Raw genomic sequence first — 21,286 nt, forward strand, 5'->3', positions numbered from 1 at the left:
GTGTCAACTAGGCACTGCTTATAGAATCACGCTTAGCAGCGTCTAAACTAGCGCTGCCCAAGTCCGGTCCTCGAGATCTACTGGCAGGCCAGGTTTTCTGGATATCCGCAATGAATATGCATGAGAGAGATTTGCCTGTACTGCCTTCTTGGTATGCAAATCTCTCTCATGCATGTTTATTGTGGATATCCAGAAAACCTGGCCTGCCAGTAGATCTCGAGGATCGGACTTGGGCAGCCCTGGTCTAAACAGACTTAGGTGTAGCTAGGCACCAGTACATTAGGCCAGGTTTTACTGCTCCTAATTTACCAGTGCCTAACTTGGCCACCTAATGACGCCCAAATCAACCACACCTATTCTCCGCCCCTAACCACTTTTCAGGTAGGTGGTGTAAGGCAGAGGGCGCCTTGACTTAGGTGTCGCTAGGCACCACTCTGCACAGAACTTTTAAATTGGTTATTTTTTTTAAAAAAATGTATCAATTAACTTCAATGGCGCAGTCAATTACCATGCCATTTAAGCTAATTAAAACAAATTTGAACGCTAGGCATCTGCAATTAGGGCGCCCAGTGGCAGCTAACTAGGGCACCATTTGTAGAATCTGGCCCTGTTATGTCTACAAAAAAGATAGGAAAGCTTTTTGGTCCATTGGCCAGATTAAGGACTGAGCTCAGTTCTGAAGGATCTGGAGGGACGGCAGTATCATTTCTTGCTAGAAAGGTCATGCATTTGCCTTCAAAGACTGGTGGAAATCTCCCACTGTATGTGGTTTGACCACCATTTTCAGTAGGTCTTATTTTCTGTATCTCCCATAGTTCTGTTAGCTTTGATTTTTGAAGTCTTACCTTCGCTTACCAGCAATCCAGTCCTTGAACTTCAACCCAGGTAATTCCATCCACTCTCCTAAACTAATTGTAAGCATGGAACCATCTATAGCCTACAAAAAAAAGGAAGAAAAAAAGTGTTAGACTAATTTTTTTTAAATCCCAGAATATTTATTTTTAATTTAAACTTTTCTTACTGATGAATACGAAAAAAAGGCCTCTCAATTATGCAGCCACAGATCTGCCAACTCCCAAATGTCATCCCACTGACAAATGTAACATAATTTTTATAATATAACCCCAAAAAATTATTTTTTCTTTCCTCTGTTCTGTAATAAACCCCTTGCCTTTCTCTTCATTAAAGAAAATATTGCCTTGGACTATATCTCAAAAGGCTCCCAAATCCCATAAAACCGAGTTTGCCAGTATGCAATAATCTTACTCATCAAATAAACATGCCAAACACTTTGTACCGTTTGTGTGACTTAGAAAAAAAAATGCTCTCTTCTCCATATCAAGCAATTTTACCCAATTCCCATGACCTTCTTCTGGTGGTAAGTCTGATTACGATACCAAATGGTTCCTCTTAATCTCAATCTCTACAACTCTCTAATAAACTGACCCACCCCTACCTGTCGATATGCTCTCCAATACCTTGTGTCCCAATCCATACTACTTATGCAACCTAACTGGTTTAATTTAAGTTCTATACAACAGCCCATAGTCATTCTTCAGTAGATCAAATATTGATAAGGTCAGAGTCTGAATGGGACTTTTGCTATCTCTGCTCCTTATGATGCATGTGGCACTTCATTACCTTATTATACCACGGTGAAAGCTTAAACCTCATCTATTTTTCTCAAACTGGGGCTAAAACATAACAAGTGGTAACTAATTACCCGTGTACTCCAAAAATGAAGTCTAAACTCCGCCCCCCCCCCAAAAAAAGATCTGTTTTTAAGCTTCTGAGTGAAATGTTTCAATGGGGAAACTTCTATTACTCTGATATATTACTATCAACATACTCGTACATAATCTTTTGGCCCAACCTTCATAGATACGACCAAGGATGATGTTTCAGGGCACAAATAAGATACTAAATCCTTTGGAGAACTAATCACTGCCTAGGTCATTCCAATATTCTACATCAAGCCAGCTCTTAAGCTTTAACACTTCAACTTTATCCCCTACCATTATCAGGCCAGGAAATGCTAACTGTTCTGGCATAAGATATACTGTATATCCTAACAAAAAAATTCTACCCCTCCCACCCGCCTCATATGAAGCAACTCCAGATCTACTTCCTCTTTACAACAGCAATATTCCCCTCAATACTAGCCTGTAGCCAGTGGCTTAGCAGTGGCGCCCCTTTCCCACCCTCTTCCTCTGCCCCCCTGCCACACGCCCCTTCCCTGTACCTTTTTTTATCTTCAGTGTGAGCAGCTATGAAGTAGCTGCTTGCATCAGCTTCAGCGCTCTGACATCACTTCCTAGGCGAGGGGCCTGGAAGCGACATCTGACAGTACCGAAGATAAAAAGATTCCGGGGAGGGGGGGGCATGTGTGCGGCAGGGGGGGCAGAGAGCAGGAGGGGTGCGAGCACCCCAAGGAATACCGCAATCAAGTAAGTCCGCCTCCCCCTTATTTTGCCACTTACTGTATCCACCCTCCATAAGAAACTCCTATTGTATTTTGCACAACAAAGAATGAATATGTTGAACCAGGACATTAAAAATAAATTCATTTGTTAAACCCCATTTACGCTTACAGTGGACAAACAAGTGATGAGTATATACTTGCCCCTAAGCTACAAATTAGAGAATGACACGGTGGCGGTTTACCCGCGGCCACCGCATTTTAGCCGCGGGTCACCCGCCGAAAACGGGGAAGAAAACTAGCAGTCGCTGCGGCGACGGGGACAAGGCCATTCACCGCCCGCGGGGCGGTGAATGGTCTTGTCTCCGCAGTGAGGTATCAAGGATCGCGCGGTCCCCGCAGCCACCGCCCGCCCGCAGCATTTAGCCAGCTCCCTCCCTCCACCTCACCTTAAATTTCGAGTTTTCCGGCTTCTTTTTTTCCGAGCCGCACGTGTTCAAAAATCCGTGCACGCGCGGCTGCGCGAGTCAATCAATCTTCTCCTCTGATGCAACCGGAAACAGGAAGTTGCAGGAGAGGAGAAGTTTGATTGACTCGCGCAGCCGCGCGTGCACGGATTTTTGAACACGTGCGGCTCGGAAAAAAGGAAGCCGGAAAACTCGAAATTTAAGGTGAGGTGGAGGGAGGGAGCTGGCTAAATGCACGGCTTTTTGAACGCGTGCGGCTAGGGAAAAAGGAAGCCAGCAAACTCGGAACGAATATAAGGTGAGGTGGAGGGAGGGTGGGGGCTGCTGGACCATTCTTCATTACTTTGCCATACTAATTCCATTCTATGTTAGGTGCCACGGACTCAGATTCGAGTCCTAGCGATGATGAGTTAAAGATCCCAAAAGAAGCCAACTTCTAAATCCAGTGGTTAGAGCTACACTACACTCCTTGTGACCCTGGGCAAGTCACTTAATCCCTATTGCTTCTGACACAATGGGCAGTTCCAAAGACCAAGACTGGCCAGTGTCAAAGACAGGATGCTGAGCTTGATAGACCCTTAGTCTCCACTGTTTTTAGTGATCAACAAAGTTCTATGTTTCTATAATCACCCTAATTCTGTTATCATTGGACTAGATATTCAAAATGATTTAAATGGCCAGGGCAGGCTCCTGGCTGTTCAAATCATCTGTCCAGGGCTAACCAGGCATTTTCAATCTTCATGTTCAGCCCAAATGGTGTCATACAATTCAGCAAAAATACCCAATGTTGTTCCTCATAATTTAAATATTGCTCATAGAAGGAACAACATTGGGTATTTTTGCAAATGGAAGTTGGAGGGTTAATTCCCTTGAAACAGCCAATTGAGTGAAACATGAATTCATGCTGGGACACAAGATAGGTTGAATTTGTTTTGAATTTAAAAAGAAAAATGATCAATGAAGAATACTATAATGGCAAGAAAATATAATGATAAAACAGCAACTAATTTTGCCTATTTTTATATATTAAAAAAGTACTACATAAGGTGAATGTCCATATTGCTGTCTGTTGTTCTGCTGAGCACTGGCATTGAAACAGCAAAATGCATTTATTGCATACTTGTCCTCTGTCGGAAACATTATGGTGGTATATTAGTTGTGTTAATAAAAATTTATAAACAAAGCCCTGCCAGCTGAACATCTCTTTCTCTAGTTCAGCAGCAGGAACTTTGATTTATAAGAATGGAATACGCTAAATATTAGAGTACTAAGGCTTATATGGATGCTGCGGGGACGGTGACGGGGCGGTGAATGGGATGGCAGTGGCGGTGACGGGGCGGTGAAAGGGATGGCAGTGACGGTGACGGGGCGGTGAATGGAATGGCGGTGACGGGGCGGTGCAGAGGATGGTGGGCCGGGGACGGGGCGGTGACGGGGACAGATTTTTTCCCCGTGTCATTCTCTACTACAAATATCATGACAGGGATTTGCAGTCTCAGCTGGCATTACTTTTCATAAACACTTTACCCAGAGAATCACTGGGTTTTTTTCTGGGTTAATTTTCAACTTCTTATTCAGTTCTCATCATGAAAAACAATATAGCAAAAATCACAGTTGATGCAAAGAAGATCTACATCATAATAAAAATTTCTATATCAGCATAAGAATAGTGTGCAACCAGATCCCAAAGTACCATACCATACTGTTTCTTATACCTCGCAATTACCAGCAAGGAATCATTGCAGCTTCCAAAAGATTAATAAAGGATTAATAATAGTAACATCAGTTAATATAGAGTTCATGTCTTAGATTACAGTGAGAATAGATTTATCTTGATTTTCTGAATTGAAGGTAGGAAGGGATGTGTTGCAAGCAGGCTGGTAGCAAATTCCAAATATTTGAGGCTTGGAACTTGAAGGTAGACTCGAAGATTGATTTTTTACTGAATTTCCAGACATGTAAATGTTATGTGAAATACTTATATCCTAAATAGAGCTAGATTTACAAAGCAAACCTATCGTGTACCGATCGGTTTGCGACCCCTTAGCAACCAAATTCCCCTCTGGCCCGATTCAGTTACCTCTCTGCCGACCATCCTCCGATCCGCGCATGCAAATGAGGGGAGGGACATTCAAAAGTAGAGAATGTAGCGATTCACAACACAATCAATCCGATCCGACTGGGCTGGCCGATCAACTGAAGAAGCGACTGCTGGGGACCAGTCGAAAATGTTTTTCCGACTGGAAGCCCTGTTCTCTGTCCTGCAATCTGTCCTGCTTGCTTCCCCCTGAATGTCGCCCTGCTCTGCCCTGATTTTCCCCCTGAATGCCGCCCTGCTTGATCTTCCCCCGAATGCCGCCCTGCTCTGCCCCAATCTTTCCCCTGAATGCTGCCCTGCTCTTCCCCGGCCTGCGAGCCACTGGTTTTAACCCGCGGGTTTAAAGTGGGTTAAAACCACGGGCTCGCAGGCTAAAAACAATTTTTAAAAGTTAAAAGTTTTTTAAAAAACGGCCCCGGCTCGGACGGGCATGCGTAGACCATCTACAGACCATCTGCATATTGGGGCTTCAAAAATTCATTGAACCTGCCCAGATCGGGCAAGTTAGTGAATCTGGCCCTAATTCCCCTCCGGCCTGATTCACTTACCTCTCTGCCTACCATCCACCGATCCGCGCATGCAAATGAGGGGAGGGACATTCAAAAGGAGGGAAGGCAGCGATTCACAACACAATCAATCCGATCCTATTGGGCTGGCCGATCAACTGAAGAAGCGACTGCTGGGGACCAGTCGAAAATGTCTTTCCGACTGGAAGCCGTGCTCTCTGCCCTACAATCTGTCCTGCCTGCTTCCCCCTGAATGTCGCTCTGCTCTGCCCCGATCTTCCTCCCGAATTCCATCCTGCTCTGCCCTGATCTTCCCTGAATCTCTCCTGCCCTTCCCTGACCTGCGAGCCCATGTTTTAACATGCGGGTTTAAAGAAGGTTAAAACCACGGGTTTGCAGGGCTAAAAACAAAAAATTTAAAGTTAAAAAAAAAAAAAAAAAAAAACGGCCCCGGCTCGGACAGGCATGCGCAGATCATCTACGCAGGCAGATGGGGGCATTCCTCCGATCGCCCCCATCTGCATATTGGGGCTTCGAGAATTTGTCGGACCTGCCCGGATCAGGCAGGTTAGTGAATTTGGCTCTTAATCCCTACAAATAAGTTCAAAGCAGGTAACAATACCAAGAGATTGGACATCAAGAATTACAAATCTTACTTACTGAAAAGAAATTCAGTGACTAGATAGGATTTTAAAGCTTTCCAAAAACAAAAGATAATTAGCGTCATCATAATTATTTGTAAACATTTTACAGATTAAATCTGTCCATAATAATTTGTTCCACTATTAAAGTGTAATCCCTTTAAAGATGGAAATGCCAAATTAAGATGATCATTTTCACAACTGTAGTTAAGTCATACCAACTAACTGAGCAAAGATAGATGATCTAATGGGAAACAGGCAACAAGTGTGCCTTTTTAAAGAAGTTGCTTTTAAGGTTTGTTCAGGGCTCTACTCCCCTTCCTCCAGAACTCCCAACGCTCACCCCCCCCCCAATACACACTAAACATAACACCCTACATGCTACTCCCCCAACATTCACTCACACAACCAAAACCTTCCGCATTATTGCACTACATTCTCACATCTCATTGTCACCCTTATGTGCACACTAGGCCTGAATCTATTATAGTTAAAGTCCAAAGATATGCTGACATCCGGAGTGTTTCTTGTTCTAGCTACAGACAGGATTCAGATGGGATTCAACTGCTCCCTCGTAGTGCAGGGCTGCCACTCTGCGGGCTTTCTGCTGCCATTACCACAACAGCAGTTTCTTGTCTGCTCCCAGTTCTTCACTTGTTTCCGCCAGTAGATGACTGGCATGCATGGCCTGCAATGCGTCCCCTGTTTCCTTTAATGTCGTTCGTTACTCATTTCATTATACCACCCACAGTCTGAGCCAAAGCTCAGGGATGGTGCCACCTGTATCTATGGCCTTCCTTCTGCATATATCAGGCAACCCCCCTGCATTTCTCTTCTCTTTCTCAGGGTAGCCGCCGCCACCAGATCTTTAAATAAACATACACTCGCACTCCTTTCCAAGTATTTTCCCCTTGTTTTCTAGCTGAGCAGTAGATTTGCTCCTTTAAGTTGAAGCTTTGCAAACAAAGCACAATGTCTCAGGATTTAGTATTTGGTGAGCGTTCAAGCACTCTATGACTGAGCTCACTGGTGTTTCTGTGAGCTAATTTCCATACAAATGTCCCTCACCACCTGCCTGTCATGAAAAGCCTGCTCCTCTGGAATCCCCTGCAAGTGCAAGTTGTAATGTCTGGTGCAATTCTCGAGGTCTTCAATCTTGTCCCAAAGCTCTGCATCTGTTTTACTTAACCTTTTCCTATCATGTGTCCCGGCTGACGGGACATTCCAAAAATGTCGTTGCCGTCGTATGTCCCATGGCATGGGACATACAGTACACGACAAGAACACAAAATATTTGAATTTTCAGACTTATGACTTATTTACATTATGTTTACAATAGCCGTAAATGATAATGGTGAATAATACAAAACTTTGCTAAAATAATTACGATTGGAACCAGCGTAACGTAAAATTTATTACGATAGGAAAAGGTTAATGTAGAAACCGACTGTTGAGTGTCAATTAGCTCCTCCGTGATGTTATCCAGCTGCCCTTCCATCTCATCCTGCTATGTGGTGAGATTCAAAATCTCCTGTTTCAAACATAGACCAACTGTGTTATTTCAGTCGGGAACAAGTACAGTTCAGTTTTAATATCTTGTCATCAGCATCTTTAAACACTCCGGAGCATGATTCAGGGCACCGGCATTGCTTTGTCCATTATCTAGCACTATATGCTGCCTTGTGGACTCGCCATTCATGGTCACTGCCAACTTGCCCACACCCGTCACACCAAAAGCATTCTCCAGAGACGTTCTGGACTTATTTCCCATCATATATAATAAAACCCTAGCCGCGCTTGCGCACTCCTACCTGCGTGCTTCCATGATCTGTAGGTCTGTGGCCGCAGGAGTGCGTATGCGCGAGTCCCCAGCCTTCTTCCCAACGAGGCATTTCCTTTTTCCCTCAGCCATTGAATTCAATTTGGCTGAGGCGGTCTTTACGTTCACCATTAACGGACTTCAAAGTGCTGCAGGAGTCCTTTTCTTTCACGGACCTTCGCAGTTAGTGCTTCCAGGACTTGGACTCAGCGCTGGACTCCCTGCTCTCCGACGCTGCCAGGGATCGAAAGGAGCCGCGGCGACACCTCGTGGGAAGAGAAGCCCAACAAAACAGTCCAGCCGCTATGTTCTTCGCGGTCCCAACTCAAAACCTGCCGATTCCAGCAGTGTGTGCAGCACTCTATACACGCTGCTTCGGGGCCTTCTACTGCCCTGATTTGCTCTGCCGCGTCTCTGATGATGTCATCAGGGACGTGCCAGAGTAAAGGAAGGGAAGGGGGGTAGGGGAAACGCTGCTGCCCACAGGGAAGTGGTGTGTGGGGGAGGGAATGCTGCTGCTGTGGCTTCTGCACAGGGAAGTTGGGGGGAATCGAAATGCTGCTGTAGGGGGAAATGCTGCTCCACAGGGACATGGAGGGGGAGGGAATGCTGCTGTGGCTGCTGCACAGGGAAATGTGGGGGGGGGGAAAGAAAGACAGACAGCGGGAGAAAGGGAGACAAGAAGAAAGACACAGGGGCAGGGAGAGACACAGAAAGACAGACAGACAAAGGGGGCCAGGGAGAGAGACAGACAGAAACAAAGACAGCGGGAGAGAGAGACAGAAATAAAGAAAGACAGACAGATATATATTCTAGCACCCATTAATGTAACGGGCTATAATACTAGTGTATTTATAATTTTACAATTTCTGCCATGTGGTCATACGGGTTTCTGCTAAGATGCGAGTACTTTACCGGGAGGTAAGTGAGCCGTTGAAAGGGTTTATTTAGAGATATAACTACAGCCCCATCGGAGCTTCACTCCAGTGCGTCCTGCCACATCAGTGACATCACTTCCTTCTGGAATAAAAATTTTACAGAAATATAAGATTCACAGGAACAGCTGTGACTTAAGCCAGACCGGTTTTCCAGAACTGCCACCCAGGAAAAGTGAAGCAATATGAAATAAAGCAGAGTTCTAGTAGCTACCACCCTAGTCCTAGAGAAAGCTTGATTCACTGTAGGATGTGTTAACTTTTGGTTTGTTAAGTGGGGGGGGGGGGGAGTCCAGTAAAATGTCTAGAACTTTTCTTCAAAGGCAACAAAAATACAGCAGAACCATAAAAAGTTGGTATTTAAAACATCAATGGTGACTTTTATACATACTAGAAAACAAAAAAAAGTCTTTATTAATGCATTTTAAGAAAAGGTATAAACAGTCACCAAAATGTAAATCCACCATTACCAAATGATTTCAAATGAGCCACACACACAACTACAAATGAACATAGCACATATTTGAGGCAACATTCAGACTCTTAACACACCAGAAGCAGCCAAAGTGGTATTTTCTCTCTGTTGGAGTCATGCTAAGTAATTTTTGTCTAAATAAGTTATTATTACAAATTAAAGGTTTACTCACATGCCAAGCTCCACCAGGTGGTCCTTTACCAAGTACTATATGAGGAATATAATGATGTTGCTCTAACTTCCACTGCAGAACAGAGGGGTAATTGTACCCAAAGTCAACATCTGGATGTAGCAGTGTATCAAACAGTACAGCAACCGGATTGGATGATCGACCTTCAAGACCTTCTGATAAATATTCTAAATCCTAAAGTAGCGAGAAGAGAGAAACATTTCAGATGAAGGCACGTATCTTGGCTACTACACCACCTTTTTAAACAAGCAATAATATAAACAAGTGAGAGAATGAATGCTGAGCATGCTCATGGAATTCTTTTCAATGTCTGTGTGTGTAGGGAGTGGTGGTGGGGAAAGAGGGCAATTTGAATACCATTATTCCCATACATTGGATAGAACAATGAAATGAAACCAGGTGCGAGTTTTAACTACAGGTTGGTACTGTCCCAAAACAGATATTGCTGAGCTTTACCTCTAGTAAGCAGTATACCTATTATCCAGAAGCAAAACTACAAGGTTCAATGAGTAGGTGTCAATGGAGATATCTATTTTAGTCATTAATTTTATGAGTGAGCACATTTGTATTACCGTTCAAAGAAAGCATTTGTAATACAAATTAGTATTATTAATTTTAAAAGAAACAAATACAAAAAACAACCTCAAACGCGCTAAACTGCCGGCCATGCTACACACTAACGCCAGCATCGAGCTGGCGTTAGTTCTAGCCGCGTAGTGTGGGTTTAGTGTGCGCTAAAAAGCTGCGTGTGCTAAAACTGCTAACGCAGCTTCGTAAAAGGAGCACAGAATTTAGGTTCTATAATTATGATCCACTCGTTCAGTAGCAGATCTAGTACTGTTAACAAATTTGTCTGAAATGACCAATTAAGGGCATGCCATTTTAACATGTCCCTCAAGTAACTAGGCTCCCCATTGCATTTATGTTTAAAAATCAAGAAACAAACCTTAAAATCTTACTGTGTAGCTGAATAGGGAGCCAATATAAGGCCTGAAATTTAGGAGGAAGTTTAGCAAATAGGAAGCAGCATTTTGAACCATCTAGAATGGCTGCAATCTGGACCAAGGCAACCCAAGCTATAAGGTGTTGTAATATTTGAAACCTCCAATACATAGCTATCCCTAAGAATGCTATGGTTCAGTAAGTAGATTTTATAGCAAAGAAAATGAAACATCTAACTTACTAACATTCAGACCAGCAGGAAAAGGAGTGTGTCATGCTGTGTATCATTTGCCTCATGGAAACATTTCACTTTTGTGTGCGCATACATATCTAACATGGATCTGTTGAAGCATAGGGATTAGGAAGTTGCTTATTTCAGACTGCGTCTCTCTTCTTATTGTCCAATTACAGATGTGTGTTCATATTGTTCTATACATATATACATATCTACGTGTAATTGGACAATAAGAGGAGAGAGGCAGTCTGAAATAAGCAACATCCTAATCCTTATGCTTCAACAGATCAATATTTCTAAGCTTTCACTGCGGGATCTGCCTCTCATAGAAATATACTGGGCTATTCCTTGTAACTACCAGACTGATCTTGCCCTTTTCAAACTCCACATGTTTTTCTCATGTCTTCACTTGGTCCTGTTCTCTTAAAGTTTGGGGGCATTTAAACTGAATTCTGAGATGAACTGGGAGCCAATTGAGGCTCAAAAGCAAAGGAGTCACATGGTCAAATTTGCTCTTTCCATAAATCAATTTTGCAGCGGTATTCTGAATCAATTGTAGACTTTGGAGGCAGATCTTTGTGATGCTATGATAAATAGCATTACAGTAATTAGCCGAGATAGTATAATTGATTGGAGCAAGACAGAAAAATGACGTTGATGGAAAAAAGATCTAATCTTCCTCAGCATTCGTAAACTGAAAAAACATTTCTTAACCAGAAAGTTTATTTGATCCTTAAAGTTAAGGGAAGAGTCAAAAAGTATTCCCAAAATCTTGGAGGAGAACTCAATTTGAAGGGAGGCCCCAGAATCCAGAGAAGGAAGATAGTCCAGTTTTGGCTTAACTTCATCTAGACGGACATAGCCTTTCGAGTAGTACTGTGTCCTTCTTCAAGTAAGACGACCAGTGCTGGACACAGTATTCCAGGTGGGGGCGTACCATGGCCCGGTACAGCAGCATGATAACTTTCTCTGATCTGTTCGTGATCCCCTTCTTAATCATTCCTAGCATTCTGTTTGCCCTTTTCGCCGCCACCGCACATTGCGCGGACGGCTTGATCGACTTGTCGACCAGTACTCCCAAGTCTCTTTCCTGGGGGGTCTCTCCAAGTACCGCACGGACATCCTGTATTCGTGTATAAGATTTTTGTTACCGACATGCATCACCTTATATTTATCCATGTTAAACCTCATTTGCCATGTCGCAGCCCATTTCTCGAGCGTGTTTTTGTCACGTTGCAGGTCTTCACAATCCTTCTGTGTCTTCACTGCTCTGAATAACTTTGTATCGTTGGCAAATTTAATCACCTTGCTCGACGTACCAATTTCCAGGTCATTTATAAATATGTTGAAGAGCACAGGTCCAAGCACCGAACCCTGCAGCACTCCACTCGTGACGTTTTTCCAGTCTGAGTATTGTCCATTTACCCCCCACTCTTTGTTTCCTATCCATCAACCAGTTTTTAATCCATGTGAGTATTTCACCCTCGATTTTATGGCTCACAATTTTTCGAAGTAGTCGTTCATGCGGGACCTTGTTGAACGCCTTCTGAAAATCCAGATATACATGTTCCTCAAGCACTCTCTGATACACGGTAAAATTCATGGTGGATTATATGATGGTGAGCTGGCCAGGTCCTGCTGCAGCAAAGCATCCACAAACCATGACACTTCCACCTCCATACTTCATTGATGGTATGAGATTCTTTTCCTGGTGTATGCCAAACATGTCCTATTTTCTGGTGACCAAATAATTCAATTTTATACTCAACTGTCCATAGAACACTATTCCAAAAGTCCTGGTGTTTGTCTACGTTCTCTCTGGCAAACTTCAGTCTGGCCTTGATGGTTCACTTAGAGAGCAAAGGTTTCCTCCTTGCACACCTCCCATGCAAGTTAAATTTGTGCAGTCTTTTTCCAATTGTAGAGACATGCACTTTCACATCAACAGTAGCCTGCTATAAGTCCCAATATGACATTTTAGGGTTTTTTAAGACTTCTTTTAGCATCATGCAGTTTGCTCTGAGGGTCAATTTGCTTGGACAGCCAGACCTGGGCATGTTAGCAGTTGTTTGGAAAGTCCTCCACTTGTACACTATTTTCCGAAGCGAGGAATGGCTAATGTCAAATTCTTTTGAGGTCTTTTTAAATTACATTACATTAGTGATTTCTATTCCGCCATTACCTTGCGGTTCAAGGCGGATTACATTCAAACTAAAAATAAGAATTACATTCAAATTAAAAGGAATAGAATAAGTGATGACATAGAATTTTTTAAGGTAATAAACATTGGATAAAGAGTTACCAAAGGGAAGTGGAGGTCTTTAGGAGATAAGAATAGGGTGAAATTATGGGTTTTAGATAACGTTTGATAGATAAAAGAGTATTAGAGAGATCTAAGGGTAAATAGAGTGTTAGATATTTGGTTGGGATTGGTTGTGCTGGATAGGTTTTATGTGTTTTTTGAAGAGTATGGTTTTAATATCTCTTCTGAAGGCTTTGTAGTCTGAAGTCGAAGATAACAGAGTAGTGATTTGTCTGTCCAGTTTAGCTGCTTTGGAGGCTATTAGGTTGTCATAAAGTTTTTTTCGTTTGACATCTTTGGATAATGGGTGAGAGAAAAGTGAGTGGGATCTTCTGTGTCTGATTGAGGAGGATTGATTTAGTCGGCTATTCCAGTAGGTTGGGCCCTCTCCATTGAGAGCCTTGTAAAGTAAGCAGTAGAATTTGAAGTGTACTCTCGCTTCTATTGGAAGCCAGTGCGAGTCATGGTATGCCTCTGTGATATGGTCATATTTTTTTAGGAAATATACAAGTCTCAGGGCTGTATTCTGTATTGTCTGCAATTGCTTCATCATGGTCGCGGGACAAGGTAGGTATAGTATGTTGCAGTAGTCTATCATCCCAAGGATAAGAGATTGTACCAATAGTAGGAATTGCTTCTTTTCGAAGAATGTTCGGATTTTTCTTAGATTTCTCATGGTCATGAATGATGCCTTTATTATTTTGTTAATTTGGGGTTGCATGGTGCAGCCTCTGTCAATTGTGATTCCTAGCAATTTTAGTGTAGGTTGTATTGGGTATGAGATCGAGTTTATTACAAGATTAGTTAATGTTGGAGTTTTATTGTTTTCTAGTAGGATGAAATTTGTTTTGTGCTCTGTCATCCAAATTTCAACTGATTTTAGAGTTTTGTGTATTATGCTAGTCATGACGGGTTCTGGTTGGTCGAAGGGCAGGAGAATAGTGATGTCATCTGCGTAGCTGTATGAACTTATGCCATGATTATCTAGGTAGTAGCTGAGGGAGGCTATGTATATATTGAATAGTGTAGGTGATAGGGGTGATCCTTGGGGAACTCCGCAGGGGTTAGACCATGGTTCTGATTTTTCTTGCATTGTTTTAACTCTGTAAGTTCTTGATTGCAGGAATCCTTTGAACCATGCAAGTACCTTGTCTGAGATTCCTATTGAGTCGAGAGTTTGTAGAAGCATGTCGTGGTCTACCAAGTCGAAGGCTGCAAAAAGGTCTAGTTGTATCAGCATGATTTTCTTGCCTGTACAGAGGTGTTGTCTTGCAGTGTCCATTAGTGTTCCTAGTAATGTCTCCGTGCTGTATCTGGCTCTGAATCCCGATTGTGTGGGGTGGAGTATGTTGTGATTCTCTAGGTAAGAGGCTAAAGTTTTTGCTACGAGACCTTCCATCAGCTTGATGTACAATGGGATTGAGGCAATGGGTCTGTAATTGGAAGGTTGGTCTTTTGCTCCTTTAAGGTCCTTTAATATCGGAGTTATTATGATTTCGCTGAGTTCTTGTGGGAAATAACCCTCTAGTAATGATGAGTATATCCATTGTAGAAGTAGGGATCGGAATAATATTCTTGAGTTTTTCAGAAGGTATGGAGGGCAATGGTTGAGGTCACAGGCTGCATGGCTGTATTTATTATAAAGATTGTTGAACTCTGCCCATTCTATAGGTGAGAAATGGGACCAGGTTCTATCTGCTGCAAATGATTCTTTTTCTGTTGGTAGAAATGATGTCTCTATGTGTGAGGGTGTTCCGCTGAAAGAGGCTCTGATATTTGCGATTTTGTTTTTGAAGTAGGTAGCTAAGAGGGTGGCTGTAGGTGGGGGCGAATTGTTGTTCTCTATGTATGGTGTTGTGTTTGTGAGGACTTTTAGTAGCTGGAACAGCTTTTTTGAGTCTTGGGGTCCATCTCCAATTTGTTTTGAGTAGTATGCCCTTCTTTTTTCTTTCAGTTTTTGTTTGTACTTTCGATTTGTTGCTATCCATGCTGTTTTTATGGATTCTTGGTCGCTTTTTCTCCATTTTCTTTCCAGTTGTCTGCATTGTCCTTTGAGTTGGAGAAGTTCGTTGTCGAACCATTTGTTTAATTTCCTGTGGATTCTGGTTTTAGGTTTTTCTGGGGCTAGTTCGTCTAGGGTGACCTTACTTAGCAGGTTCCATTTTGAGATGAAGTCTTTAGATGTGTAATGTTGGATTATGGTGTCTGTTTTTGTCCAGAATACTGTGGGATCTATATGTTTGCGTGAGCGGAAGGTAGTCTGTTGAGTAGACGGAGTGTGTTTGTTACAGGACCAATTGATTTCAAATGAGTAGGTGTAGTGATCAGACCAAAGGGAACGGTACCATTTTCCGTTTAAGGTTTGAATTTCTGGGTGTGAGGTCTGTTGGGACATGTATGCTACGATGTCCAGCTGGTGTCCTTTTTCATGTGTAGTTTGAGGATCTAAGATTTTATATGTTAAGGCTTCTAGGTATGCTAGTACGGTTTCAGTATCTTTGCAGGAATGGTTTTCAAGGTGAAGGTTGAGGTCTCCTAGAAGGAGGATGTAGGTAGTTACTAGGGAGTTTTGACAGATAAATTCTTCAAATATTGGCTTGGCAGTACTCCAGTTACTTGAGGTTATGTAGCATAGTATGCATGTGAGTGTTCTTTTAAGTGATGTGCTTGAGAGTTGACATGCAAGTAAATCCATGTTTTGGTTTGTTATTTTGTCTAGTAGGTGTATTATTTAATGTGTCTCTGGCTATGATGGCAATTCCTCCTCCTCTCTTATTTTCTCTGCATATCAGTGTCATTTTGTGGCTTTTTGGACAGACTTCAGCTATTCTGGGGTCTGTATCAGAGGTGATCCAGGTCTCTGTGAGGAAAAGGTAATCAAGGTTATCTTCTTCTATCCAGTTTTTTATGCGTTCTGTTTTAGGGCTAATGGATCTGATGTTCATATAGGTGCATTTGAGAGGGATGTATTCTATTGGTGAGTTGTTCGTTGTTTTCAGGTATATGAGTGATCTTTGGTGGGGTAGTATTGTGGTATTGTATGGATTTGTTGGTTTTCTAGTTGTTAATTTTGGGGAGGGTTGATATGTGAAGGGCAGATAGTATGTGTTTCTGTTTAATATGAGATGCAAGTTTGGCTGGGTAATTCCTCTGGAGTATGCTATGATGGGTATTGGATATAGGTTGTGTGCAGTTGTTTTCCAGTCTGTTAGGAGCAGGAGTATCAGAAGGATTGCTTGTGTATAACTTAAAAGTGTGGTTCCCATGGTGGTGCAAGATGCAAATCTCATTGTACCTAAAAATCTAATATGGTATAGAACCCTGCTGAATCGGGGGAGGGGTGGAGCTGTGCTCTTAAGTCCCAGCCGCTGATTCTACTGCCTGCCGCTGGTTTCAGTACGGCCCTGGCGTCTACTTGTGCTCACCGTTATCCCCTACTGGATCGGGGGAGGGGCAGAGCTGTGCTAATAAGTCTAGCCGCTGATTTTGCTGCCTGCCGCTGGTTTCTGAGCGGCCCCGGAGTCTCCTTGTGTTCAACCGTTATCCCCTGTTGGATCGGGGGAGTGGCGGAGCTGTGCTCTTAAGTCCCTGCTGCCTGCCGCTGGTTTCGGTGCAGCCTCGATGTCTCCTTGTGCTCACCGTTATCTCCTGCTGGATCGGGGGAGGGGCGGAGCTATGTTCTTAATTACCCTGCCGCTGCTTCTGTTACCTGCTGCTGGTGCGGCCCCGGCGTCTATCTAGTTCAGGCACCAGCTTCACTATTCTGCTCGTTAGTATTTGTGTTGATTTTCAATTAGCAGTTAGATAAAGATTTCAGAGTGGGAGAGAAATGTATCTGGCTGGAAAAAAATAAACATCAACAGCCAGTTCACCAGTCACTGTCAGCGCTCCAGTCAGCAGATAACAACTACATAGCCCCCGCTAGTTCAGAAGATGAGTGGATCAAGTTTCAAGTTCAAGTTTCAAGTTTATTAGGATTTTATATACCGCCTATCAAGGTTATCTAAGCGGTTTTTACAATCAGGTACTCAAGCATTTTTCCCTCTCTGTCCCGGTGGGCTCACAATCTATCTAATGTACCTGGGGCTATGGAGGATTAAGTGACTTGCCCAGGGTCACAAGGAGCAGCGCGGGGTTTGAACCCACAACCCCAGGGTGCTGAGGCTGTAGATCAAACCACTGCGCCACACACTCCTCAAATTGATTATCTAAAGAAGCAGGCTCCTTCTTCTTTTCTTGTGCTGATTTCAAGTTGCTGGATCAGAGGACCACTGTCAGCGATTCAAAACTCAACTGTCAATAACTTACAATTAGCCAAATCGTACTTCTGATCTACTTCTTAATGGTAGGGAGGATTAACCAGCTGTCAGTTCTCATACTTTCTCAGCAAAAAACCAGAAAAAAAGGTTTTTAAAAAATCGTTGCTGATGACTATTAGAAGAGCAGGGATAGGGAGAGCACTGATCATGCAGCCATTCTCTCAGCAGCCAAGTTCCGGAATTCCTTACCAGACTTATAAGCTGCTACAATCTTCTTTCTGAAGGCCTCAGACAGCTCTTTGGATCTTACCATGGTGTTCACTCTCACCGCAGCAGGCATGAGCACACCAAACTAAATATCTGAGGATTAAGTAGGGCAAACAGGAAATGCCAAAAGGAATGCCACCGAGAGGTTAGAAAAGCAAAAGGGAAATACGAAGAGGGGCTGGCCAGGGAGGCGAAAAACTTCAAGGCATTCTTCAGTTACGTAAAGGGGAAGCGACCAGCGAGAGAAGAGGTGGGGCCGTTGGACGATGGGGATAGGAAGGGAGTGATTAAGGAGGATAAAGAGGTAGCTGAGAGGTTGAACAAGTTCTTCTCGTCGGTTTTCAAGAGAGAAGACACATCTAATATACCGGACTCAGAGGAGCTCATGAGTGGAGAACAGGCTGAAAAATTAGAACACATAGAGGTAAGTAAGGAGGATGTCCTCAAGCAGATAGACAGGTTAAAATGCGGCAAATCGCCGGGCCCGGACGGGATCCACCCAAGGGTTCTGAAAGAACTAAGACAAGAAATAGCGGGCACAATCCAGCATGTTTGCAACCTATCCTTGAAAACTGGAGAGGTACCAGAGGACTGGAAATTGGCGAATGTCACACCTATCTTCAAGAAGGGATCGAGGGGTGACCCCGGGAACTACAGGCCGGTGAGCCTGACTTCAATTATAGGGAAGATGGTGGAAGCTATGATCAAGGACGGTATTTGCGAGCACATCGAGAGATATGGCCTACTGAGAACAAGCCAGCATGGATTCTGTAAGGGAAGGTCATGCTTAACGAACCTTCTGTACTTCTTTGAGGGAATAAGCAGTCGGGTGGACAATGGGAAACCTATAGACATCATTTACCTTGATTTTCAAAAGGCTTTCGACAAGGTGACACATGAAAGGCTGCTTAGGAAGCTGTGGAACCACGGGGTGGGAGGGGATGTGCACAGATGGATCGAGCACTGGTTGTCGGGTAGACTGCAGAGGGTCGGAGTAAAGGGACAATACTCTGACTGGCGGGGAGTCACGAGCGGTGTGCCACAGGGATCGGTGCTGGGGCCGTTACTCTTCAACATATTTATCAATGACCTGGAAAAGGAGGCAAAGTGCGAGGTTATAAAATTTGCAGACGATACCAAACTGTGCGGCAGAGTTAGGTCCAGGGAGGAGTGTGAGGACCTGCAAAGGGACCTGGACAAGCTGGAAGACTGGGCAAACAAATGGCAAATGCGCTTTAACGTGGAAAAATGCAAGGTCATGCATATAGGGAAAAAGAACCCATTGTTCAACTACAAATTGGGGGGGGCATTGTTGGGAGACAGCAGTCTTGAGAGAGACTTGGGTGTGCTGGTGGATGCATCACTGAAGCCATCTGCACAGTGCGCAGCAGCCTCAAAAAAAGCCAACAGGATGCTGGGCATCATAAAGAGGGGCATAACAACCAGGACGCGGGAAGTCATCATGCCATTGTATCGAGCGATGGTGCGTCCACATCTGGAATACTGCGTTCAATATTGGTCGCCGTACCTCAAGAAGGACATGGCGGTACTTGAGAGAGTCCAAAGGAGAGCAACGAAACTGGTAAGAGGGCTGGAACACTGCCCATACGCCGAGAGGTTGGATAGGCTGGGGCTCTTCTCTCTGGAAAAAAGGAGGCTATGGGGAGATATGATAGAGACCTTCAAGATCATGAGGGGCATAGAGAGGGTGGATAGGGACAGATTCTTCAGGCTGAAGGGGTCAACAGGCACGAGGGGGCATTCGGAGAAACTGAAGGGAGATAGGTTCAGAACAAATGCAAGGAAGTTTTTTTTTCACCCAAAGGGTCGTGGACACTTGGAATGCGCTACCGGAGGAAGTGATCAGGCAGAGTATGGTACAAGGATTCAAACAGGGATTGGACGGATTCCTGAGGGATAGGGGGATCGTGGGATACTGAGAGAGGTGCTGGGATGTAACACAGGTATAGAAAGCTAACCAGGTAATAAGTATAGAAATCCAACCAGGTCGTGCATGTGCAAGACCGGAGGGTTAGGACTTCGATGGGAAGATAGGACTCAATGGGAAACCAAGGTGGCAAGGGGGCCCCTTCTGGTGACTCAGACAGGCCGTGACCTGTTCAGGCCGCCGCGGGAGCGGACTGCTGGGCGGGATGGACCTATGGTCTGACCCGGCGGAGGCACTGCTTATGTTCTTATGTTCTTAAACCTACTCAAAATGCTGAGTAATGATGTTCTAATCATGTGCACTTGATGCGATATACCTGTGTGTGATTTGAGCCACTTTAAGTGGGAGGATATGTGGGGGTGTCATAATTTATTCCTCAGTTACAATACACATGTTTTGTGGATATTTTTGTTTCATGAATAAATCAAGGACAATTTTTGTTGTTTACCTGCAATTACATTACTTTCTTTTCCAGAGATAAATTAAAAAAAAAAAAAGATTTGACATCAATGTGAGAACATTTCTTAAGAAAGACTTATGATACTATCTTATTTGGCACAGCAATGAGAGCAAAGAGTCAAATTTCTTCAAACAATAACAAACTTTTATTTATATTGACTGGGGTAGCAGTACAACAAATTACATATAACTGGAAAAATTATGATAGGTTAAACTATAACTTCTGGTGGAATTCCGTATGCCATATATATAAAATGGAGCGTGCATTAGCAACACAGAGAGGTTATTTTGGAAAGTTTCAGAAGATCTGGGGACCATTAGCAGATTTCTGTAATGAATGAAATCATTTTCCCATAATAAAAATATTATTAAGAAGGGAGGGGGTGAGTTTCATTTTATTTAATTTATCTCATAAAATATATGTCATTATTTTTATTATAATTGTTATGTGTATTGGGAGGGGAGGGAAAGGAGGGGTTTAAATTTTAATAACAATTAATATACATATTAGGTAATACATATATTTCAGTTATTTTTGTTCATAAATATAGAATAATATATTGTATTTACAGTGGTATATGAAAGGAATTCAAGTGTATGTTTTATGAGATCATTTTAAATTTCTATGTTACACTTGTGGATGTATGAAAATGAATAAAAAATTTAAAACAAAAAAAAAAAAAAAAGAAAGAACTGAATGCTCAGATCACCCTGAACACCTTATTGCATGAGCGCAAGCACAAATATCTTTACTATTCTAGATTTCATTACTATAGATATGAGAACAAACCAGGTAGGTTACTGGCAACTTTAACGAAACCTCAGCAGCCTAATCATTACATCCCCCGCATCCAACTAAACACTGGAGTGGTGGTGACTGACACTTCAGATATTGCAGAGGGTTTTCTTAAGTACTACACTGATTTTTACTCCTCAAAGGAGAACTCTGGGGGACCAGATGGTAGCAACTATCTGGCGGATGTGGGGGTGTCCCGATTGTCTTCCCCTAATCGACAACACTTGAATAGGCCCATCCAGGGGAAGGAACTCCAAGTAGCGGTTCACCAACTTAAGAATTGTACTTCACCGGGTCCAGATATGTTTTTTTCCCAGAGTTTTATAAGCTTTTGTTCCTCTCTCTTTGTGGCCCTTTGGATGCCTATTTTATGGCAGCACTTGAGGCCGGTGGGTTTCCTTCTGGTGCTAACCATGCATATATCACATTAATACCTAAACTGGGGAAACGGGAAATGGATATTGAGTCTTATTTCCCCAATATCCCTAATTAATGTTGACATTAAGATTCTGGCCAACCGGTTGGCAT

The 21,286-nt window shown here is 43.1% G+C and overlaps 1 protein-coding gene across 4 annotated transcripts in view; it reads right to left on the reverse strand.

The window, feature by feature from the left end:
- The window catches only part of OSGIN2 (oxidative stress induced growth inhibitor family member 2), an 81,888-nt gene that overhangs the window by 11,920 nt on the left and 48,682 nt on the right, over window positions 1-21,286 (reverse strand). For all 4 annotated transcript variants that reach the window (XM_033933459.1, XM_033933458.1, XM_033933461.1 and 1 more), the window contains exons 4-5: window positions 9,533-9,724; window positions 846-937 (exon numbers count right to left, since the gene is read on the reverse strand). In XM_033933459.1, coding sequence (XP_033789350.1) covers window positions 846-937; window positions 9,533-9,724 — 284 coding nt within the window. The remainder of the gene's footprint in view (window positions 1-845; window positions 938-9,532; window positions 9,725-21,286) is intronic.

Source organism: Geotrypetes seraphini, chromosome 2 (genome assembly GCF_902459505.1).
Source record: "Geotrypetes seraphini chromosome 2, aGeoSer1.1, whole genome shotgun sequence".
NCBI classification, from domain to species: Eukaryota; Metazoa; Chordata; class Amphibia; order Gymnophiona; family Dermophiidae; genus Geotrypetes; species Geotrypetes seraphini.